This window comes from Pelophylax lessonae, assembly GCF_965119305.1.
Source record: "Pelophylax lessonae genome assembly, chromosome: 2".
NCBI lineage: Eukaryota > Metazoa > Chordata > Amphibia > Anura > Ranidae > Pelophylax > Pelophylax lessonae.
In genome coordinates this window covers 652,763,448-652,788,845 of record NC_138769.1, presented here as the reverse complement: position 1 = coordinate 652,788,845, position 25,398 = coordinate 652,763,448, and the positions used below count along the sequence as shown (strand labels likewise).

Sequence of the window (25,398 nt, the reverse complement as noted above, 5' to 3'; positions counted from 1 at the left end):
ATCCCATTGTTTTTTCTCTCCCTTTGACTCTTTGTTACTGTGAAAGGAAGTGATGGAAAATCTCCCCAGTATGGGCACAGGCAGTTATAACAACCAGACAGAGGTTCTATTCCTTCCCCTCTTTATCCAAAACTATGTTTTGGCTAAAGTTGGGTTATAACAACTATCTGGTTGCAAAGTTCAGACTCAGTTTTAAACTTTAAAGGATAAGTTCATCTTTGTAGGTGAAAAAAGGTTTTGCAGGTAAAACAGATATGCCTGTATTATTTTTTTTACTATGAGCCTGCAAAGCATTGCACCTGTGATCAGCAGATCGCGGGTGCAATGGTGGGTTCTTAAAGACAAACTGTGTAAGCTGTCTGTTCGTACCTCGTATGGGCAGACAGTTTCACAGTGACAGGAAGACTCAATGAACTACCAGAAACGCTCAACAGCACCCTGGTAGTTTATTCCGAACTACAAGCTGACAACCGCAAAGGCTGTTGGTACTTGTAGTTTTCATATTCACAGATCACTGTGTATGAATGACTTTGCCGGGAGGAGCCACGTTTTTTTGTTAATGTGACAGAGAGCTTGGAGAGAAGATCCCCCACTCGCGGTCAAAACAGGGGATTGGGGGGGAGGGGGGCATCTGTAAGGTGGCACCATCCCTTCTGACATCACAGGCCCCCCTGCCCCAAAGCACCCATCCCCCATGTTGAAGGCATGTGGCCTGATATGGTTCAGGAGTGGGGGGTGCTCGCTCATTCCCCCCTTTCCTGACCTGCCAGGCTGCATGCCCAGAGAAGGATCTGGTATGGATGGGGGGGGGGGGGCACGCTGTTTTTTTTTTTTCTTTACATTTTGGCCTGGGGTTCCATTGGAGACCCCATGCCATTTTTTTCTTTATTTTTTCAATAGCCGATTCATTTTAAATGGGATTTTACTCGTTTTGTTTTTGCTTTAGAAATGTCATTTTTGCTGCAGCATGTTTTATGCATGCTACAGAGGCGTCACTTTACAGGCATATTAAGGGGAGCCCCCCTCCAGGCACTATATTCAAAGAAATGTTTCATTTTTATTGTTCCACTTTAAGCTACAGTATTGAATATTTAAAATCACTGCCCCCAAAAAATGATCGTTTAAAAAAAAAAAAAAAGAAATTATTGATACATGCCCCCCAGGGCAGTACCTAGACCCCAATACCCTTTTTTAAGGCCAATTATTTGCATATAAGCCTTCAAAATAGGCACTTATGATTTTTCCTTTTCAGCTCCTATAGATTTCAATGGGGTTCGCCGTTCAGATTAGAACATTTCCCCTATTCGGGAGTTCTGCTACAAATCGAACAGTTCATGTCCACATGTAACATGTTACACAAAGTGAACTTATCCTTTAATTCTAAAATGTAATTTATCTATATTTGTATTAAATACTGGGCTCCATTCACAAAACAATATTTATCTCTTTAAGATCTGAGGTAAAATAGCCCATAGCGTTTTAAATAAAAAAACTAGTTATCCCATGTGATGTCATATCCAGTGAGATGGATACAGTGGAGAGGGATTAGAACACCTGTCTGTTTATTTCTGTCTGTGCCCCCATTAGGGAGATTCACCCTATCTTATCCCTGAAAGTTAAAGCAAATGAAATTCCCACATTATGGGTTGACATTGAACACCAATAACGGAGAAAACTCCTCAATGGGACACAGATGGCAAAAAAAAAAAACTTACAGGGGTTCTAAACCTTTATTACTCTATCAAATATGCAAAAAGGAAGTTTTGTCTTTAATAAAATTTTAAAGTTATTTCTGCTGTGATATTTGGCAAAACTATTGCTATATGTTTGTTTTGTCTGATGTTCTTGAAAGTGCCACTCTGGTATCCATCTGTCAAACCTTCAAATTGAGGACACCCCTCTCCTAACAGCTCAAATTCCACATCTTTGTAAGAATACTTGTCCATTCATAATCCCATTCTATCTTCGAAAAAATTTTGCCAACGATATCTCCAAAGAAAGTAAAGTATTCCCACTACATACAATGTATGTTCTTACAAGGGATAAGACCTTTGTGATATGCATGTACATTGTATTATGTTTGGAGTGTTGGGGATGTTTTTACAGCAAATGATGGATATGCTTGTATATACACAAAAAAAGTCTCTGGCAAAATGACAGGAGAAAATAGATATATTTCACTACATGCAATGGGGTTGATTTACTAAAGGCAACTAGACTGTGCCCTTTGCAGTTGCTCCAGAGCTTAGTAAATGAGAGAAAGCTCTGCTGACTTCCATCATCGAATTATGTGCAAGCAAAAATGCAGTTTTTTTTTTCATTTCTATGTATGTGATTGGGTACTCTTTGCAAATGAAGCGTTACCTCATTTACTAAGCTCTGGAACAACTGCACGTGCAAAGTGCACAGGGTTTGATTTACTAAAACTGGAGAGTGCAAAATCTGGTGAAGCCGTCGATTGTGGCCAATCAGCTTCTATCTTCAGCTTGTTCAATTAATCTTTGACAAAAGAAACCCTGGAAGCTGATTTCTATGCAGAGCTGCACCATATTTTGCGCTCTCCAGTTTTAGTAAATCAACCCCAATGCTTCTGTGTTTTTATCCATATTTTGGCTTCTGTGCATTACTGTTGAGAGACTACTGATCCAAAAAGGCAGAGACTACTCCAAATTCGCTATTATTTTTTTAACCTCCCTGGCGGTATGATTGTTTCCGATTTTATGTGCTGAAAGCGGTACCATTACTTTGCCTGTAATTCTTAAGAATGATCAGCCCAAACCAACTATTTACATATGATTTTTTTTTTTTTACTGTGCGTTCTTCTTTATTATAACATCTCGGGTATGATAAAGTTTGAAACACAAAATCATAAATTATAATATAATAAATAACTATAAATAAGTTAAAGTATGTATGTATGTATATATATATATATATATATATATACTGTATATATACATATATATACATATATATATATATATATATGTGTGTGTGTATACATATATTTTTTATATATATATATATATATATATATATATATATATATATATATATATATATATATATATATACAGTGGGTACGGAAAGTATTCAGACCCCCTTAAATTTTTCACTCTTTGTTATATTGCAGCCATTTGCTAAAATCATTTAAGTTCATTCTTCTTCCTCATGAATGTACACATAGCACCCCATACTGACAGAAAAACACAGAATTGTTGACATTGTTGCAGATTTATTAAAAAAGAAAAACTGAAATATCACATGGTCCTAAGTATTCAGACCCTTTGCTCGGTATTTAGTAGAAGCCCCCTTTTGATCTAATACAGCCAGGAGTCTTTTTGGGAAAGATGCAACAAGTCTTTCACACCTGGATTTGGGGATCCTCTGCCATTCCTCCTTGCAGATCCTCTCCAGTTCTGTCAGGTTGGATGGTAAACGTTGGTGGACAGCCATTTTTAGGTCTCTCCAGAGATGCTCAATTGGGTTTAAGTCAGGGCTCTGGCTGGGCCATTCAAGAACAGTCACGGAGTTGTTGTGAAGCCGTTCCTTCGTTATTTTAGCTGTGTGCTTAGGGTCATTGTCTTGTTGGAAGGTAAACCTTCGGCCCAGTCTGAGGTCCAGAGCACTCTGGAGAAGGTTTTTGTCCAGGATATCCCTGTACTTGGCCGCATTCATCTTTCCCTCGATTGCAACCAGTCGTCCTGTCCCTGCAGCTGAAAAACCACAGCATGATGCTGCCACCACCATGCTTCACTGGTGATGAGCAGTGCCTGGTTTTCTCCACACATACCGCTTAGAATTAAGGCCAAAAAGTTCTATTTTGGTCTCATCAGACCAGAGAATCTTATTTCTCACCATCTTGGAGTCCTTCAGGTGTTTTTTAGCAAACTCCATGCGGGCTTTCATGTGTCTTACACTGAGGAGAGGCTTCCGTCGGGCCACTCTGCCATAAAGCCCAGACTGGTGGAGGGCTGCAGTGATGGTTGACTTTCTACAACTTTCTCCCATCTCCTGACTGCATCTCTGGAGCTCAGCCACAGTGATCTTTGGGTTCTTCTTTACCTCTCTCACCAAGGCTCTTCTCCCCCGATAGCTCAGTTTGGCCGGACGGCCAGCTCTAGGAAGGGTTCTGGTCGTCCCAAACGTCTTCCATTTGAGGATTATAGAGGCCACTGTGCTCTTAGAAACCTTAAGTGCAGCAGAAATCTTTTTGTAACCTTGGCCAGATCTGTGCCTTGCCACAATTCTGTCTCTGAGCTCTTCAGGCAGTTCCTTTGACCTCATGATTCTCATTTGCTCTGACATGCATTGTGATCTGGAAGGTCTTATATAGACAGGTGTGTGGCTTTCCTAATCAAGTCCAATCAGTATAATCAAACACAGCTGGACTCAAATGAAGGTGTAGAACCATCTCAAGGATGATCAGAAGAAATGGAAAGCACCTGAGTTAAATATATGAGTGTCACAGCAAAGGGTCTGAATACTTAGGACCATGTGATATTTCAGTTTTTCTTTTTTAATAAATCTGCAATAATGTCAACAATTCTGTGTTTTTCTGTCAGTATGGGGTGCTATGTGTACATTCATGAGGAAGAAGAATGAACTTAAATGATTTTAGCAAATGGCTGCAATATAACAAAGAGTGAAAAATGTAAGGGGGTCTGAATACTTTCCGTACCCACTGTATATATACACACACACATATATATATATATATATAGATAGATATATGTGTATACGTGTATCTTATCTATCTATCTATCTATATATCTATATATATATATATATATATGTATATGTATATATATATATATATATATATATATATATATATATATATATATATATAGTACAGTAAAACTGCAGGAAAAGGCACTGGGGGGCAAACTAATGTGAATTTATTTTATTTTGTAATGTATCAGTGTGTTTGTGTGTTTTACTGTTTGAATTTGCCGCCGGTTCCACCCCCCTGCGAGCGTCACATCGTAGGAGACAGAAGCCGGGGCTCACAGCATGCATGGACACATCGCGGGATCCCGGCGACAAGGTAAATAACCTCTCTACCAGGATCCAGCAATCTCCCTAATGGTACCCCAAGTGTGGCTCGGGGGTTACCGCCAATGGCTCTGAAATTTCACCCCGAGTCACACTCGGGAATACCGCTAAGGAGGTTAAATCCCTAAATACTGCAAGCCTAGACCTCTACTTATTTACTGCTTACATTTATTTATTTATTTATTTCCTTTTGTGAATTGACTTTAACACTGTTTAATGATGTATTTATGAGGTATAGTTGAGGTAAATACCGCATAAAGAGATACTGAATTGACATTTTCAGTATTGAATACGATATTTGTGAAAAATGTGTCAGATTCCCCTAAATACCGCATGTGATCAGCTTTAGTGAATGGAGCCCAATGTGTTCTAAACGGGTATAGATGGTCTGAAACACTGTTCTTAGGTGGCTTTATAACAAGATTAAGTTATGAAAATAGTACTGGAGTGCATAGTGCCCAGAAAGCAATAAAAAAAACTTATTGCCCATTAATTTGCTCACTTCACCCTGCTAAACATGAATTTTGAGTTGTTGCTTTTAAAGTGCATCTGGTCCACCACTTGCTTTTTACAGGATAAGTTCACTTGAAAAAAAAAAAAAAATAGTAAATGCACGTTTATTTGCAGGTATAAAAATATGCAATTACTATTTTTTTTTTTTTGTAGGAGCTTGGAAAGCACTGCACCCGCAATCAGCAGATCGCGGGTGCCATGCAGGACTTCCACAAACTGTTAAGCTGGATACACACTATACAACTTTTGTTAGTAGACTTCCTTTAGATTTACCTTCAGCTATGTAGTACAAGGGCTCTCCTGATTGCATACAAATTGAAAGTGTTTAGGTCTGACCTCATATTATATGGTTTTGGTAAGTCTGAAGGAAAAAATCTAAAGAAAATCTTATAGTGTGTATGGCCCATTAGTGTAAACTGTCTGCTCATACATCATATGGGCAGGCAGTTTCATAAAGACAGGAAGACTGAAAGTACTGGAGTGCTCAACAGTGTCCTGGTAGTTCATTGAGAACTGCAAGCTGACAGCTTGGGATGCATTTGTCCATGACGCAGCCGTGTGAGCAGAGCCCAGCACGGTCGCGCTTTTTTCAAAAGTTTATTGGGGAGCAGCTGCAGAATCAGGTACATGTTACATAGTCCATCCTAAAAATGGGTGGAACATGTAGCATATTTCCGAAGGTGAACTTATCTTTTAAGTAGCCATGCTGAATATTGTAGCAAATATGCTCTAACCATTTAGAAGGCTTCAGCCATATTCTTCAGGCTACTGACCTATAGAGTTCAGTCTAAATTAGATAAAAACCCAACTCTTGGCAAAACTTTTTTAGAACTTCTGTCAACTTTTTACTGCTGTATTTGGGGGCAGCAGTGTGGGGAAATTGCCCAACTGATGACAGGCAGCAATAAAAACACATTTTCTAGCAGAGTTGACAAAGGTTTGGAACCTCTGTCATGATTTTATTGCTGTGTCCCCATCAAGACGTTTTACATTTCATTTCTGTCTAAGCCATGGTGTCAGATGGAACAAGAAAATAAAGGGGTTGATTTACTAAAACTGATGCACTCAGAATCTGATGCAGCTGTGCATGGTAGCCAATCAGCTTCTAACTTCAGCCTGTTCAATTAAGCCTAATTGAACTAATTGAATTAAATATAACCTGGAAGCTGATTGGATTCTATGCAGCGCTGCACCAGAGTTTGCACTCTCCAGTTTTAGTAAATACCGGTAACCCCCAAAATCCCCTTTATGGTTCTAACTCTTCTTTGCTTTATTCAAAATGACTAACAATGTTCTAACCAATGTTTGGCTTTGGGCTCTTGTCTTATATTGTATTATTCGTAAGTGTCCTAATAATTACTACATTCTTAGCATACAGTGAGTTCTAGAATTACCTTCAATTGAATGGATTCGAATACTTCGAATTCTGAACTTTTTCTCTGGCGGCAGCTGTAAAGAGTACTTGTTCTTCAGCATTTCATAGTAACCCACATATCTACTCTGCAAGTAAACACATACACACATAACATTACTATACCATAAGCGCAACTTTGCAATGCTAGGGGCCTGGGTCCAATACCCACCAGAAACCTGAGGGCCATCTTTACATGCTCAGATCTCTAGATAAACATATGCCTGTAGGCCATCAAGTGGTTATGTAGAAAGTGCATTTGTCAAAGGAATATTCACCTTGAAGCTTTTTTTTTGTAGGCAAGGAATGATGTGCTTGGTTTAATTCCCTTTGTAAAGTAAATATCATTTTGTGGTGTAGGAATGGTAAACCTAATGGTGATATGTTATAACATGATTAGTGGTGTGTGGTCCTAGAGGCTGCTCACCAGCAACTGTGGTATCCTGCTTGACTCTCGGATGAGTTTACTAAAGTGTTGAAAGGATGGGAGCGCCACACTAGTTTGTACAGCCCTTTGAAAGATTTTACTGAGTTATTTATACTCTATACCAGTGGTCTTCAAACTATGGCCCTCCAGTTGTTCAGGAACTACAATTTCCATCAGGCCTAGTCATGTCTGTGAATGTCAGAGTTTTACAATGCCTCATGGGACGTGTAGTTCCTCAACAGCTGGAGGGCCGTAGTTTGAGGATCCCTGCTCTATACCTTTATATAAAGTGTTTACCACGTTTTAACGATTTTCTGTATTTTCTCTATTGTCTGGTTTTTAGCCCTGATGAAGGTTAAGAGCTGAGGCTCCGCAAATCATTGTCTGTTGCAAGATTAATTCTTTCAAAAGACTGTGCAAACTAGTGTGGTACTCCCATCCTTTCAATAGTCTGTAAAATATTGGCAATTATTTAAAATAAACAATTTAGAAATGATCTTGGTGTTGAGTAGACAAAACAGCACCTAATTTTTTTTTTTTTGGGTCCCACCATTTTAAAAGTGGAACCTCACTCTCTCAGTCAACATTGACTATTTTCAGCCCTTATGCTGCTAGCATTAGTAAATAGAGAGCAAAGTATATCATATTTACTTGTTTTTTTTTTTAATTTATTTACATTTCTCCAGATACTTCCTAGTTTCCATGCCTAGGCAATTTATGTCATACAAACATATAACACTATATTATTTGCACTATATTAGGATTTTTTTGATATCATATTTATTGAGCTCTTTTGGTTTGCGCTGATAGTTTTTGTTTCATAGTTAATTTATGTCATACATCCCAGGAGTCTTCAGGAGGGGAGGAAGGGTTTTCTTAGCTAAACACACCCTCCTGCCTGCATGCCTGAGCTAAGAACAGATAGACTCATTGAAGTAAATGCTACATTAACCATGAAGACATGGATGGAAGAGTGAGTTTGCTTTATGCAAAATCCTTTATGCAAAATCCTCAGTTATCTTGCCCCCATTCAGCTCTAACAAGAAGGAGGAGCTGGAGATGGAGCAGAAGAAATGCAATGCAGGAGGATCTAATGAAAAACTGCTGGTGCTTAATATGTAATTATTTGAGTGAAGAGATCTGATTAAAAAAATTTAAATCCACAAAAGATCAAAAAGATCGAATAGCCAAGACCATTCCAATCAATTTAGTTTTCATTTTGATTGGATTCAATCAAAATGAGTCAATCGGTCAGGGTAGAAAATTATTGATCATTTTGCATCGATTGGCATCACTGAGATACTTTGTTCAAGAACATGATCGTATTTAGATCAATCAGATTATGATATTACATACTCTGGTGGAAACAGAGATGCTATAGATAATTTACAATCATAAGTTAAGAACATATCTTAACTATCGTTCAAAATCCACTTCCCCGTGTGTGGCATACAGATTGAAAGGGTTGTCGACTATAGATCAATTATATCTGAAGAGATCAATCGGAAAAAAATTGACAAATTTATCAAAGCATGTAAGACCACCATTACAGTTACTAGTTACCACATTGTCAAGGCATCAAAAAGATGGCGTTATAGCTGAACATATGTGCAGCACTATGGTGGCTTTCTTGGCAGTATAGGAAAGGAGGGTTTAGTTCTGCTTTACTGCTCATTTCCTAAAGTTATGTGGCTGCTCTTGAATCAGTTATAAGACAGGACTAACCTGTGAGGGTGTTTCTACTCCTTGAAACTTGGTGCTGACAGATGTATCCGTCCTGCGTTCACCAAAATAATCCAGACTTTCCTAAACAAAATCAAAACAAGACAGGACTCATTACTTCTTCATTTAACAAATCGTTGAGGTCCCGGGAATTGAACTGCCAGGTGCACCTGTGCTAGGGTTGCCACTTGTCCATGGTTTCACACGGACAGTCTGGGTAATCATGTGTTCGGGTTTCAGTCTGCCTGAAACCCAGACACAATGTTCAGACAGGAATGTGGCTGTAAACAGGGCCTGATAAGAGGGTGAGGGGGTACTAAGTGCACCGCAGTCCTATTCTCTTTGGAGTGCCCAAAGGTGTCCCAGGTCTGTTATAATCAGTGGCTGCCCGTCCATACGGGCCGCTGCCCCCCTAATCCATGCGCCCGGCCCCTAATCTACATGCAGGGTGCTGGATGCATAGATTTAAATGAGGTAAAAAAGGTGGGCTCGGAGCGTAGAGCACTGCAGGCTGAGCTCACCCAGTTGTGTGACAATAGTGATTTATTATTCGCTATTGTCTTCCTGATTCCCCTCCTGGCCAATCAGGAAGCAGGTCTCAGGACCTACTTCCTGGTCGGGAGGAGAAGCAACGGCCCTGGAGCAAGGAGTATCTGAAGCGCGGAGCAGCAGCTCTACCCCGGATCCTTGTCATCTGCCTCCTAAGGTAAGGAGACCTCTGATCGCCACCACCCCATCTGTCTCTTGCGGGGGGGGGGGGGGGGTTGCATTGGTTTGCCCCCCCCCTTAATAATGAGCACCAGCCGCCAAAGGTTATAATCCTATAGTGCAGTAATGGCGAACCTTGGCACCGCAGATGTTTTGAAACTACATTTCCTCATTTCCTATAATACTCATGCACCCTGCAGTATAGTTGAGCATCATGGGAAATATAGTTCCAAAACATCTGGGGTGCCAAGGTTCACCATCACTGCTATAGTGTATGCAAAAAAAAAAAAAAAATTGCTGTGCGCTGCTGAAGTGTTCAGGTTTGACTTGAAGAAAAAGTGGCACAGTATTCAGCTCTAAATATGTGTGAAAATACAACACAGGTGACCAGGGGTGACCCCGGCATGAAACAGTTTGCATGTAACCGCTCATCTGAGCGGTTACATGTGAATAGACCTTCAGATTGACCCTGGAAGCAGACTGTGTGCATGATCATCATCTCTATCTAGTGGCCACAATGCAGGAATTTTCTCAAAATACCACAAACAGGAAAATAACAGATTATAACTGCTAGATGGATTTGATGACCATAGAAAATAAATAGATTTTGCAAATTATAAGGGATTAATCGTGACGGCTATGCAAATGCTTTAGTCTTTTGCACAGTGATTTTATTTTAGAAAATGACCCCCTTTTTTTTTTGCAAATGTGCATTCACTATTTATAACATCAAATAAAGAGTGTGTTTGTAGCACAAGATGGTAAATAAAGGTACCGCATCCCTAATCTATATATAATCTATACTGGGAAAGATATCCCAAAGAATGAAACCGACAGCTAAAACCTGAGGTGTACAGGTAAGTGCTGGGGTAAAAAGAAAAAAGGAAAGGTATAGGGAGGGAAGGGAGGAAAGAAAGGAGGGAAGCAGGGGTTAGGGAGAGGGATGGGAGGAGCAAGGAAGAGAAAGCGGAAGAAAAGGGACTGGGGAAGGAAACTGGGAAGGACAAGAAATGGGGAAGGATAGGACAGGGAACTGTAGGACAAATGGAGTGAAAAGAAAAATGGGAGGGCTGGTGGGACTTTTAAGGTACCAGGTAATTCAAAATGGTAAAGACATGATTAAAAACTAGAAATGTTTATTGACATAACATCTTAAAATCAAAAACCAACAGTGTAACATAGATACATATATTTTGACATATACAAATACAAAAGGAACAAATACATGAGACATAAGGCAGTAAATAAATGATGAGGATGAATGCGTCCAATGATAAACATCAGACCAATCCCGACATGTTTCACGGGCAACAATGCTCCGCTTCTTCAGGGGAGTAAGAATATATCAATATACAGTGCCTGTATGATACAACAACAGCAAACGTTTGTTATTGGTTCAAATGCATATATGTATAACGACAAACAGAAGTTGCATGCCACCATAAACTATCGAGATGCATCCGAGACCACCACCAAGGAAAGACCCACTCACAGACCAGTCGGATAGAAGCAATCCCCAAGAGAAACGTCTCACCCGCGGATGTGGAGGGGCATATGGGGCAGGATAAAGATATGAACTGGAAAAACCTTCACCACCAGGGAAAATGGAGGAAAGTAAAAAGAAATCTGTATATTAAGCTGGTATATATACCTCATTCGATGTATAAGATAGACTCATTTATATAGTCAGAATAGACAAGGTTAACCCTGTCTATTCTGACTATATAAATGAGTCTATCTTATACTTCCTGGTCGGGAGGAGAAGCAACGGCCCTGGAGCAAGGAGTATCTGAAGCGCGGAGCAGCAGCTCTACCCCGGATCCTTGTCATCTGCCTCCTAAGGTAAGGAGACCTCTGATCGCCACCACCCCATCTGTCTCTTGCGGGGGGGGGGGGGGGGTTGCATTGGTTTGCCCCCCCCTTAATAATGAGCACCAGCCGCCAAAGGTTATAATCCTATAGTGCAGTAATGGCGAACCTTGGCACCGCAGATGTTTTGAAACTACATTTCCTCATTTCCTATAATACTCATGCACCCTGCAGTATAGTTGAGCATCATGGGAAATATAGTTCCAAAACATCTGGGGTGCCAAGGTTCACCATCACTGCTATAGTGTATGCAAAAAAAAAAAAAAATTGCTGTGCGCTGCTGAAGTGTTCGGGTTTGACTTGAAGAAAAAGTGGCACAGTATTCAGCTCTAAATATGTGTGAAAATACAACACAGGTGACCAGGGGTGACCCCGGCATGAAACAGTTTGCATGTAACCGCTCATCTGAGCGGTTACATGTGAATAGACCTTCAGATTGACCCTGGAAGCAGACTGTGTATATAGTCAGAATAGACAAGGTTAACCCTGTCTATTCTGACTATATAAATGAGTCTATCTTATACATCGAATGAGGTATATATACCAGCTTAATATACAGATTTCTTTTTACTTTCCTCCATTTTCCCTGGTGGTGAAGGTTTTTCCAGTTCATATCTTTATCCTGCCCCATATGCCCCTCCACATCCGCGGGTGAGACGTTTCTCTTGGGGATTGCTTCTATCCGACTGGTCTGTGAGTGGGTCTTTCCTTGGTGGTGGTCTCGGATGCATCTCGATAGTTTATGGTGGCATGCAACTTCTGTTTGTCGTTATACATATATGCATTTGAACCAATAACAAACGTTTGCTGTTGTTGTATCATACAGGCACTGTATATTGATATATTCTTACTCCCCTGAAGAAGCGGAGCATTGTTGCCCGTGAAACATGTCGGGATTGGTCTGATGTTCATCATTGGACGCATTCATCCTCATCATTTATTTACTGCCTTATGTCTCATGTATTTGTTCCTTTTGTATTTGTATATGTCAAAATATATGTATCTATGTTACACTGTTGGTTTTTGATTTTAAGATGTTATGTCAATAAACATTTCTAGTTTTTAATCATGTCTTTACCATTTTGAATTACCTGGTACCTTAAAAGTCCCACCAGCCCTCCCATTTTTCTTTTCACTCCATTTGTCCTACAGTTCCCTGTCCTATCCTTCCCCATTTCTTGTCCTTACCAGTTTCCTTCCCCAGTCCCTTTTCTTCCGCTTTCTCTTCCTTGCTCCTCCCATCCCTCTCCCTTCCCCTGCTTCCCTCCTTTCTTTCCTCCCTTCCCTCCCTATACCTTTCCTTTTTTCTTTTTACCCCAGCACTTACCTGTACACCTCAGGTTTTAGCTGTCGGTTTCATTCTTTGGGATATCTTTCCCAGTATAGACTATTTATAACATGCAATTTTAGAGTGTTTGAATAAAAAAGGGAAAGTGCACTGTATTTCTAAGAAACACATTTTTTATCTATTATTGAAGTGTTTACATTGTAGCAAACAGCTAATTTTCACACATGAAATATATAGAGCTGCTTTCCCTGCCAAAGGATTTTTATTTCCCTTCATCTAGTCCTATGATTTACACAGTTCTGACACACAGCGCAGCCCTGTCTGGCAGAGGATGGGTCCTGATCTCCCTCTGCTGCATTTTCACTTTTGCAGGTCTTCTCCCCACCCTGAGACTGGACAGTGAAAAGAGATGCAGTACACTAATAAACTCATGTCTGTCACCCCACTCTTTCCTCTTTTCTACAGTCTCCATTTTCTACTTGTAGGCAGGTGCAGTCTGTTTTCTCCACTGCAAGTGGTGCTCAACTGCAGCGGCAGTCCAGGTGGGGTAGGAAGTCAAATGGAACCTGATTCTCCTATGATTTCCTCGGTCACAGGGAGTCAGCTATGTGGCTGGTGCCCCATGTGACCCTGGCGGCCATCTTGGGTCAGGCAGGATCTATTAGGATGCACTTTTTGCGAGTGGCTAGCGTAGGGAAAGTATCCTCATCTGTCATGGACAGTACTAGAGATAGGGAGAGGTTCCAGAGGAGTAGCGACACTGCAGGAACTAAGTCTACCTTCCAGAAAGCCTTCCCTTTTGGGTGTGGATCGGCCAGGCACATTCCACTACTCAAGGCAGACGCTGTAGGGAAAGGATCCTCGTCTGTCAGGGACAGTACTAGAGGTAGGGAGAGGTTCCAGAGCAGTAGGGACACTGCAGGGACTACGTCTACCTTCCAGGAAGCCTTCCCTTTTGGGTATGGACCAGCCAGGCCACATTTCACTACTCAAGGCAGATGCTGTTTGCATCTGCTATTCTACATCTTGTGGATCCACGGCTGTCTCAGATGTAAGTGGCTCCGGTTGGGTGTCTTCCCCCGCTGGGCCTGTTGTACTTGCTGAACTTTTCTACAATATACTGTTACTGCCAAATTCAGACTCTGTTTGTTTTCTGCCCACAGCACATTACTGCTCTTCTCCATCCCCTTCTCTGAGCTTGTAAGACTTTGGCTTATCTCTGTACTGTGAAACCGATAAGTTAGGCTACTGAAGCTGTTGATCTCCTGGGTCTATTCTACTATCATGACTGACAAGCATTCTCTGATTGGATGAGGTGGAGACGGTAACATCATGATCTTTAACTCGTCTAATCAGAGAACGATTTGTATTCTTTGAAAATATACAAGGCTTTCTTCGAATGGCAGCAGTGTCACAGCACACAGCCTTCAGTCAGGTATGAGATACATTAGTCTAAGCTTGACCATTGAAACTATGCTATAATATCTTACCTAAACTTCAACTTTAAGGGATATCATCTTAGGTGGCAGAAAAGCTATAGATCTTGTATAGCTAGCACCATAACAGCAGGATGGATAGGAAAAGACCATCAGGTGCCTCTTTACCAGTACTCTCAAAAGGATCAATGAATCAAGGAATCCATTTTTAATAGAAAACATTTCTTGACAGTGACTCCCTTACCAACGAATCAGGTTTTAGGTTTTATCGAATACTAAAAGAGGGGACAGGGTGAGATTTTAACGGCACCAATACCCATGAAAGAAAGTTCTAAAATTAAAATATAAATATTGGTACATTTTAAACTTTGTCAATAAGGTAAAAAAATATTTACCTTATTGACAAATGTTTAAAATTTACCATACATCAAGAAATCAATAACAGTGCTGTCCCTGCTGTGGGTCTGTTTGGTAACATTGAGGCAATCCTATGAGCCCTGGATTCTGTTACTTATTTGTACCAGGTCACATCTCCTCCCCTCCCCTCCCCTCCACTCCCCTCACAGTCTTTGAGGAGGCGGTTGCCCTATTCTCTCTTGCATCTTACCTGGTTCTACATCTGGGGCCTTGCATCCATCTACAGGCGATCCCCAAGTTACAAACATCCGACTTACAAATGACTCCTACTTACAAATGGAGGGAGACAACAGGAAGTGAGAGGAAATCTACCCCCAGGAAGGGAAATTCACTCCTGTAAGAGTTACCATTGGAAAATAGTGTCTCCACTGAAGCTTTATCACTAATCCTTGTTTCCACAACAACCCCAAATTTTCAAAATCCAATTGTAATTCGTCATAGGGACAGAAAGTGAGGTGAAATCTTCCGAACAGGGGCACAGACAGCAAAACAAATATTACAGGGGTGTTAACCCTTCCCTATGCAATTCAAAAAAGGTAAAAAATATTTTTTTTGGCTGGAGCTACACCTAAAAAATTTACCTGTTCTGATTTACAAACAAATTCAACTTAAGAACAAACCTACAGACCCTATCTTGTTCGAAACCCGGGGACCCCCTATTATTTGTTTTGATCAATGCACCTTTGGAATATACCACTTTCCTCTTGATAAAGACTCTTTATTAGTTGAAACTCATTGAGGTTTTTCAAGTTGCCATCTGATAGACATCTTGATGGATGGAAAACATATATAATGCAGATAAAAATTAATGCATTCGGTTATTTATTTTCTTGATGTATGGTAACTTTTAAACTTTGTTAAAAAATGTTCAGAACATTCTTTCATGGTCATTTTTACCATTAAAGCCCCACCCTGCCCCCACGTTTAGCAATCTACATTTCAATAGGGATGAGGTACAATGTGTGACCTTGTTTGGGATTTAGCATCAAGTTTATCAGGTTTCGACTATCGTTTATGCAGTCCTAGTTTGCAAATAAGGTTTGGTTTGGCCAAGGCACATGTTAATGTTTCTGCTAAAGTATTAGCAATCGCTTTGCAAATCATTAGTAAAAAAGGCTGCTTTTGGGTAGATGTTAGCTACATGTAAGCAATGAAGTATATCAGCCATTGTTATATTTTAGCTAAGGGTTATACTTTTATTAGTTCTTCATAAGTTCAATCATTTACGTAGAAGACCATTACCTTTGCACTCTCAAACTGGTCACAGTCAACAAGATAGGTGCAAACCATAGTTCCAGTTCTTCCTAAAGCACAAAATATATAAAAAGTGTTAACTGTATAATATAAAAGGTGGGGGACAGTCAAACATAAACAGATTTTCTGTTGTTCCTTCTCCCTTTTCCACATGTCCATTGCAGCTAATTGCAGGATCAAATCTTCATACCTTTGCCGCCTTTACAGTGAATGGCAATCACATTTTTGGCATCTTCTGCCATCCAGGTGCGTACACTGGCTGTAAACTTTAGCATGTCCCTACGGAGTAAAAATAACATATTTATATGGCATTACGATTTTATGAAATGTTTTACAATGAACGCAGGACTAACTGCATCAATCTCTCTGCCATATTAGCTTACATTTTACTGTCCCTACTAGGGCTGAACGATAGTCGATGTGATATCGACTATCGTGCTGTGGGCGTGGGCGATAGTCACATCGCCGAAGATACGATAGTAAGGCATAGGCATTAGGCAGGGAGAAGTCGGGATGACTCACAGTGGTTGTAGCAGAACACAACCCGACATCCGTCCCACATGTTCAGTCTGCCTGCCTGCAGCTAGCTTAGTTCTCCAGCTGATGGTAATATGATCCTAGAGTGAGGAGCTCAGCTCCTCCCTGTAACCAATCAGCGGCTCTCAGCACACTGAAGAACTGGAAACAAGCTTGTATTGTAACAGTTCAGAGTGAAGAGTCGAGTCAGTACGTGTGGGACTGGACGGATGTCATGTCAGGCTTTGTTCTTCTACCTCCTGCCACCACTGAGTCCCGACTGTGCCTAATCCACACTGACTGTCACTGTCAAGCCCTACAATAACATTAACCCTGGCCTGCCCTGGCTGTATGGTGCAATCTGCAATTACAATCAGAAGAAGGCTGTGCTGCTGCAATACTTCCATGATTTCCTCTCAATATCGCAATATATATCATTGAAAAAAAAATATCGCAATGTACTTTTTTTCCAATATCATGCAGCCCTAGTCCCTACTACAGTCATACAGATCCCAGGGTCAATTTAATCCAAAATCACTAGTATGTTTTTGGATTGTCGCACTGTAAGGCCATTTTGCAGGTATTTTGAATAATAAAGCAACACCAAAAGGAAATAAGAGTTTGAAGCTCATGAGCCACTAGATGAGGAGCATTGCTATAGAATAAAAGGTACTTACGCCAGAGCTGGGACATTGTGATCATCAATGAACACTCGCTCCACTCTGTAATGGAAGTATTTGGGATCATATCCCTTTTCACCTGTAAGGATTTACATTATTTTAGTAAAAATCCTCTTAACTACTAACAATTGTTATATTTATACCATGCAAATTAGCAGGTCCATTTTACAGGAAGGACTATAATGTTGCAAGTAGATAGTGTTTCCATATACTTTATCAGTGCCAAGTAATAGCTACTGTCATAGTTACCTATACAGCATATGTGTGCAGTTTAACACTATATTGTCAAAAGTATTGGGACACCTACCTATACACGCACATTAACTTTTATAGCTTCCCAGTCTTCGTTTGTGGAATTCGATATTGAGTTGGCCCACCCTTTGCAGCTATAACAGTTTCAACTCATCTGGGAAGGCTGTCTACAAGGTTTAGGAGTGTGTCTATGGGAATGTTTGACCATTCTTCAAGAAGCGCATTTGTGAGGTCAAGCACTGATGTTGGAGGAGAAGGCCTGGCTCGCAGTCTCTGCTCTAATTCATCCCAAAGGTGTTCTATCGGGTTGAGGTCAGGACTCTGTGCAGGGCAGTCAAGTTCCTCCAACCCAAACTCGCTCATCCATGTCTTTATGGACCTTGTTTGTGCATTGGTGTGCAGTCATGTTGGAAAAGGAAGGGGCCATCCCCAAACTGTTCCCACAAAGTTGGGAACATGAAATTGTCCAAAATGTCTTGGTATGCTGACGCCTTAAGAGTTCCCTTGACTGGAACTAAGGGGCCAACCCCAATCCCTGAAAAACAACCCCACACCATAATACCCCCTCCACCAAAGGATTTTGACCATTGCACACAGCAAGATCGATAAAGACATGGATGAGCAAGTTTGTAATGTCCAATACAGGACACTGTCAATTTACCCATGTGGCACAAAGTGGCAGTGCATGTACAAAACAGTGTATGTGTCCCCTGGGACTTTAAGAGTCAGTAGCTATAGTATAAAAATGTTAAAAAGCTTTACTTAAAATCTTCATTAAAACAAATTGAAAAAGACACAACAGCCTCGTACTGAGTACATGCTTGATGCAAATGTTATGTATACCCACAAACAGCCCCATCCAAGGAGTACATGGCAGTAGTATATCATGCATTCAAGTTCTCAGATGGAGTAAACATAGACATCAAACGCATTTCAAGAACAGTATTTTTTCCTCTTCCTTAGGGATGTACATAGAATCTTGGGTAACCACTGTACTAAAACAAGCTTGACCAGCCAGAAATATATATCTAAAAACATTCATGGACCATAAGTCACCAGTGAAATATCCCAACATACACCGAGTAGCATATGGAACCAACAATGGGTGAAACATGAATCCATAGAGGCCACAAAAGAGGCCCAGACTGCTATTTACATAGGTGTGATCCCTCACTAAGTGCTCATGGTGTGTGAAAGGAAATCTTTTTCACACACTTTGAGCATGTGGTGATGGATCTCATCTATATAACGGCCAACCCAGGTCTCTTCTGTGGCCATTGTGGATTCATGTTTCGCCCATTGTTAGTTCCATATGCTAATCACTGTATGGTGATATATTTCAGCACAAGGTTTCTTCCTTTACTGATCTTTAAATCTGCAATGACCAAAAACAGTGAGAATTTTAATGGAGAGTGTGGTTGCTTCTCTGACATTGGATTGGCATTTTTAGATGGGCAGTTCAATTATAAATGCAACTCCCTGAAGTTATTTTATAAAAGGCATACACCACTGCGCATGTGTAAGGTTTTTCCTATGTTCATATTAAAGTGGTTGTAAACCTTTGAAATGAAAAATGAACAAAGCATATCCCTCTATAGTGTGTACTAGCCTTAGTGCAAAGCACCTAGTGTGTTTCCTATCCTCCCTCTACTCTCTGCGTGAGTCATTTTTGACAGTCTAACTCGACATCAAGCAATCAGCAGGTGATTGACAGCCTTAGCTGGGCATGTTTCCCTATGGGACAATGTAAAGGGGTGTGTGTGTGTGTGTGTGTCCATTCCCTCCACTCAGGTCTCAGATTACACTGAGCTCTCCTCTCTATGCTGCTGTGATGTCAGATTCCAGCCTTCTGGAGTTGAGAAAAAGCCCTTGATTTGTGTGATTTAGGAGGCTGTAGAGAAGAGGGGACTGCAGATAAACAGGTACAACGTACGTAGGAGAATGTGTTTCATCTCTGTGTATCATCTGAGACTAGTCTCTTCAGTGGATATATGTAAGGGTTTACAACCACTATAAGGAAAATATACCGCTGCCAAAATGAATTGTCTGGCAAGCATGCTAATGTGAGAGCCGTTTCTATATACACCTTCTAATTTACCTATTGAGCAATACTTACTGCACAGATTGTAGACCTTGTAGTGATCTTTATGCTTTGAATCCAAAAATTTCGCAACCTCCTTCAAGTAAAGTAAAAAAAAAAAATAATAACTACAATTATAATATATGGATAAAACACAAACATATTCATATGAGTGTCAGAAGGAAGTTAAGATGACGTGGCAAAATTCATGTATTTATCTATAAAGTAGAAACTTTAACAAACTAACATGACATATAATAGCAAAATCATTCGATCATTTTTATACAGGATTTATATAGGGTCAACAGTTTGCGCAGCTCTTTACAACATGAGGGCAGACAGTACAGTTACAATACAATTCAATACAGGAGGAATCAGAGGGCCCTGCTCGTTAGAGCTTACAATCTAAAACATAATATGTTACAAGAAATTACTCTCTTCTTCCTCTATACAGCTAAAGCCGATATCATGGCTCTTCCCGAATGCAAGACTTTATACAGCAAGTATATGTTTTTATATGATTCCTGATATAATAAAGTATAACAAAAAGACTAAAAAGAAAATCCCAATTTTTGGGTTGTCCCAAGAAAAGTAATAGAGTGGAAATCTTCCAATGGGGACACTAGTTCTGGTGACCTGGTGGTCCTCAATGGATTCCCTAATTTACAGGGATTTTCCTCTCACTTCCTGTTTTGGCTATGAGAAAGGAAGTTAAAGCGTAACTCCACTTTTGTTGAGAAAAAAACATTCCTCTATGGGTGATCTCTGTACATTGCAGGGATTTTAACAAACTTTGTTGCAGATTCCTACCTTTTGCTATTGTAAAGAAATCACTGTTTGTTCCTCTGTGCTGAGTGTGTCTAATGGGAGTGGGTTCATAATTATCTATCTGCTGTGGCAGCTGCAGGGCTCTAATGAGGAAATCTGCTGGGCCTGCATCCCTTTAGACGTGTTCCTATTGGGAGTATCTTACCAAAAATGACATTTTTGTTGCAGGGGATGCCAGAAATCTGACTTGTATCTTAGGCATACTTCTTGGAAAATTGGTGAGCCAATCACACAAGCAGGAAATGATGTTTCTGGGGTGTGGTCAGTATACATTCTGTGTACAGAACAGCTCCAAGTAGCCATATTGTATTGCATTTTCAGATGCAGATTGCAGATTGAAAAGGAAAGGTCATTTTTAATAACATTCAATTACAATATGATTTGTGTCGCAATTGTATACGCTACATTCTGTGCATTAAGGTAAAAAACCTCTGCATGCAGCTCCCCCTACATACATATCTGAACCCAATCTTGATCCAGCGCTGTGCACAAGAGCTGAGGCACCCTTGGGTCTCTTGCTCCTCATTGGCTCAGATACAGCAGCAAGAGCCATTGGCCCCCAATGCTGTCAATCAGAACCAGTGATGAGAGAGCGGGGGGGGGGGGACAGAGTCTTATGGGCACACAAAGCAGGGTTAAGGATCAAGCACAAATGAGTGCCCCATAGCAAGCGGCTTCCTATGGGGGAACTCGACAGGGGGGTTCCCAGAGTGCCAGGAGGGGACCCGAGAAGAGGAGGATCGGGGCTGCTCTGTGCAAATCCATTAAAAAAATAAAAAAAAACATTTATTATCACTTTAACCACTTGCCAACCAGCCGCCGTACATATACAGTGGCAGGTCGGCTCGTTCCCGCAAAACAACGTACCTGTACGTCGATTTGCGGGACCGCGAGTGGGGGCGCACTCCCTTTTGCCATGGGGGAAGCTGATCTGAGGGTCCGGCGGTCACGTTTGCCACCACCCACCGAGCACCCGCGATCACTCCCCGTGGAGACAGAACAGCGGTCTGCCATTGTAAACACAGCAGACCGCTGTTCTGTCAGCCCTTCAATGCCAGTGTCCTTAGTACAGTAACAGTGCAAATTTTTAGCACTGATTATTTTAGTAATGTCACTGGTCCCCCCCAAAAGTGTCAAAAGTGTCAGTTAGGTGTCTGCTCTGTCCGCCGCAATGTAGAGGTCCCCCTAAAAATCGTTGACCACCGCCATTACTTGTACAAAATAAATAAATAAAAATGACATAAATCTTTCTCCTAGTTTGTAGACGTGATAACTTTTGCTCAAACCAATCAATATATACTTATTGGGATTTTTTTTTACCAAAAAGATGTTGCACAATACAAATTGGCCTAAAATGATGAAAAAATTAGATTTTTAATTTTTTTTAATTGGGAATGTTATATAGCAGAAAGTAAAAAATATTGTTTTTTTTTTTTTTTTTTCAGAATTGTCACTCATTTTTTGTTTATAGCGCAAAAAATAAAAATCGCAGAGGTGATCAAATACCACCCAAAGAAATTGCTATTTGTGGGAAAAAAAAGGACATCAATTTTAATTGGGTACAGAGTCGCACGACAGTTAAAGTCGCAATTGTCAGTTAAAGTAACGCAGTGCCGTATCGCAAAAAATGGCCTGGTCATTAAGGGGGAAAACCTTTCGGTCCAGAAGTGGTTAATGCAGCTCTGTATTCATTAATATATATAATTAAATATATTTTCTTGTTAAAGACGTTCTTCACACTGTAAAAAGAATAGTATAAGTCAGCATTTACAAATACTGTAGCTGCTGACTTATGCAAAACACACTTACCTGTCCCAGGATCCAATGATGCCCTCGGCTCTTTGCCAGTCTTTGGGTGCAGGCGCATCCTGTGGGCAGCCGACTGTGACTCTTTGTGGCTTCACAGCCGGCTGCCCACTACATATGTGCGAGCTGCACAGCGCCCCGTGATTGGTTAGCTGTGTCCTGGGACCTGTGACAGGAGGGAGGTCGAATTTCTGTGGCAATCTGACCGGAAGTTGGAGCGGGTACCTGTCAAAATCGGGTACCCCGCCCAAAAAAAGCATCCCAAATATTGGAGAGGAAGGGGGGTAATACACTAGAGGGGGAGGGGAATAAAAGCAGAACTTCTCCTTTTGGGTAAAGTTTCGCTTTAACTGCAACTAAGTGCAACTTTTCTATTGCAATCCCCTGTACAGTAAAGCTCAAAGAGGGAAAGGAAGAAGCAGCACAAGCAGCCAGTCACTTGTGCTGCAGCACTCATGTACTAACAAGGAACAACCCAGTAAGGAGAGAATAGACTGGCAGAAAGATGAGCTCATCTGGTAACTGCTTTTTCTTTCACTGTCCAGTAACAGGCAGGAAGAGGGACAAGAGTGTAAGTGTTACTGAACTGCAGGGTCTCCTCCCCTGCCAGACAGAGCTGGGCTCTGCGGTGCTGAGTAAACCTCAGGACTGGATGGACAGAAATATAAATAAAAACGTTTTGACAGGCAAAATAGCTATATTTCATTTAGTATTGTATGAGTATGAGTATTTAGCCTGGAGATCGTCTTTACGTATTACTGTATAGAATTTGCTCTTAACCACTTTACCACCGGAGGATTTTGCTGTCTTACGTCCAGGCCACTTTTTGCGATTCGGCACTGTGCAACTTTAGCTGACAATTGCGCGGTCGTGCGACGCTGTACCCAAACAAAATTTACGTCCTTTTTTTCCCCACAAACAGAGCTTTCTTTTGGTGGTATTTGATCACCTGTGCGATTTTTACTTTTTGCGCTATAAACAAAAAAAAAAGCGGAAATTTTGAAAAAATAAACATTTTTTTATATGATATTCCCGCCAAAAAAAATGTAAAAATCAAAATTTTTTTAAATTTTTGGCCAATTTGTTTTCTGCTACCTATGTTTAGTAAAAAAAAAAATCACAATAAGCGTATTTTGATTGGTTTTCGCAAAAGTTATTGCGTTTACTAACTAAGGGAAAGATTTCTGTCATTTTTGGTGTTTTTGTTTTTTTTTAACGAGTAATGGCGGCGATCTGCAATTTTTTTTTGCGGGACTGCGACATTGCGGCAGACAGATTGGACCCTTGACTGATTTTTTACACTTTTGGGGGTACCAGTGACATTACTACAGTAATCAGTGCTATACATATGCACTGTTACTGTAAAAATGACACTGGCAGGGAAGGGGTTAATTTTATTGGAGAGGGAGGGGTTAATGTATGCCTGGTGCTTACTAACGTGTGTGGGGGGAGGTGACTGAGTGACACAGGGACAGATCGCAGGTTCAGCTACGCTGAACCCTGCAATCTGACCCTGTCTGTCACTTAGGAGATCCGCCCGCTCTGTTTACACAAGCGGATGGATCTCCAAACTCGATTCCCCGACGATCGGGGAGGAGCAGCGGCGATCGCCGCTGCTCCTCCCCTGGCACGACTCCCGCTGTGAATGAATACAGCGGGAGCGAGCATCCGGCGGCGCGCGAGCTCCGCCCACAAGGGGAGGAGTCCAGCGACGTAGTACTACGTCACTGGACAATAACTAGCCACTGTGCCGCAAGTAGAGGCACAGTGACTGGTCGTAAAGTGGTTAAGTTGTGTCCACAACAATGTACGGGTAATGTAACACAAATCTGAAACAGGTTTATACCATTCTCCATTTTGCCAATGAAGGGTACTTTTATTGTTTATGACGTCATTGGAGGGATTCCACTCCCTTCCTATCCCAGTGGCCATCTGGGAAGAGAATCGCTTCAACTGAAGAACAAACCAATAAAACCATACATTTTAACCAAAATTAGACGTTTTGACTGAAAAAAAAATATGAGCAAAATCAGTAACATTTATTATCAACAATGTTCCATAGCAGTCAATCAAACGCTCACAGTTAAGTGAATTTTTGACAAATACTTGAAGAATTTAATTGGATGATACAAGGAAACAGTGGCAGTTATTTCAGAATTTGTGGAAAACTTGTCATTGGACTTCCCACAGCACCTACCTCTATAGGATTCCTATAAAATGACTGCTTTCCAGAAGATGGGAATGACATGGCAATAATACGATCTGTTAAAAATAAAATAAGCATGACTTTACTCATCATATTGCCAATGACTATGCCCATAATATAATACAAGTCAATTAAACTCCTGGTATATTGATCTGGTCGGTTAAGTAACAGAGGGGGTTGTGAAATCAGTTTCAGCTGCTTTGGTGTTAATGAAATTACAACAGGTGCACTAGATGGCCAACAATAACACAACTCGCAAAACCGGAATAGTTTTACATGTGGGGCCACTGAATTTTTTTTTCCCTACATCTTTTCCCTCATCTTTTCTGACTGTTTTTCCCTAGTTTTTCATTTGGGTAGGGTCAGTGTGACTACTGGTGGCATGAGGCTTTACCTGGACCCTATAGAGGTTGCACAGGCATTCCAACTCCTCCAGGAAGGCACATCAATATGTGCCATTGCCAGAAGGTTTGCTGTGTCCTCCAGCACAGTCTCAAGAGGATGGATGAGATTCCAGGAGACAGGCAGTTACTCTAGGAAAGCTGGACAGGGACGTAGAAGGTCCTTAACCCATTAGCAGGACCGGTATCTGCTCCTTTGTGCAAGGAGGAACAGGATGAGCAGTGCCAGAGCCTTAGAAAATGACCTCCAGCAGGCCATTGGTATGAATGTCTCTGACAAAACAATCAGCAACAGACTTCATGAGGGTGGCCTGAGGGCCAATGTTCTCTAGTGGGCCCTGTGCTCACTGCCAGGCACCGTGGAGCTCGATTGGCATTTGCCATTAACCACCAGAATTGGCAGGTCCGCCTTTAGTGCCCTGTGCTTTTTACAGATGAGAGCAGGTTCACCCTGAGCACATGTGACAGATGTAAAAGGGTCTGGAGAAATCATGGAGAATGCTATGCTGCCAGTAACATCATTCAG

General features: G+C 41.0%; 1 protein-coding gene across 3 annotated transcripts in view; it reads right to left on the bottom strand.

The window, feature by feature from the left end:
* LOC309545585 (phosphatidylinositol 3,4,5-trisphosphate 3-phosphatase TPTE2-like) overlaps positions 1-25,398 on the bottom strand; it is a 112,648-nt gene that overhangs the window by 10,268 nt on the left and 76,982 nt on the right. For all 3 annotated transcript variants that reach the window (XM_082244816.1, XM_082244815.1, XM_082244817.1), the window contains exons 9-15: positions 24,463-24,527; positions 19,668-19,728; positions 17,297-17,378; positions 16,294-16,382; positions 16,092-16,153; positions 9,135-9,215; positions 6,966-7,071 (exon numbers count right to left, since the gene is read on the bottom strand). In XM_082244816.1, coding sequence (XP_082100942.1) covers positions 6,966-7,071; positions 9,135-9,215; positions 16,092-16,153; positions 16,294-16,382; positions 17,297-17,378; positions 19,668-19,728; positions 24,463-24,527 — 546 coding nt within the window. The remainder of the gene's footprint in view (positions 1-6,965; positions 7,072-9,134; positions 9,216-16,091; positions 16,154-16,293; positions 16,383-17,296; positions 17,379-19,667; positions 19,729-24,462; positions 24,528-25,398) is intronic.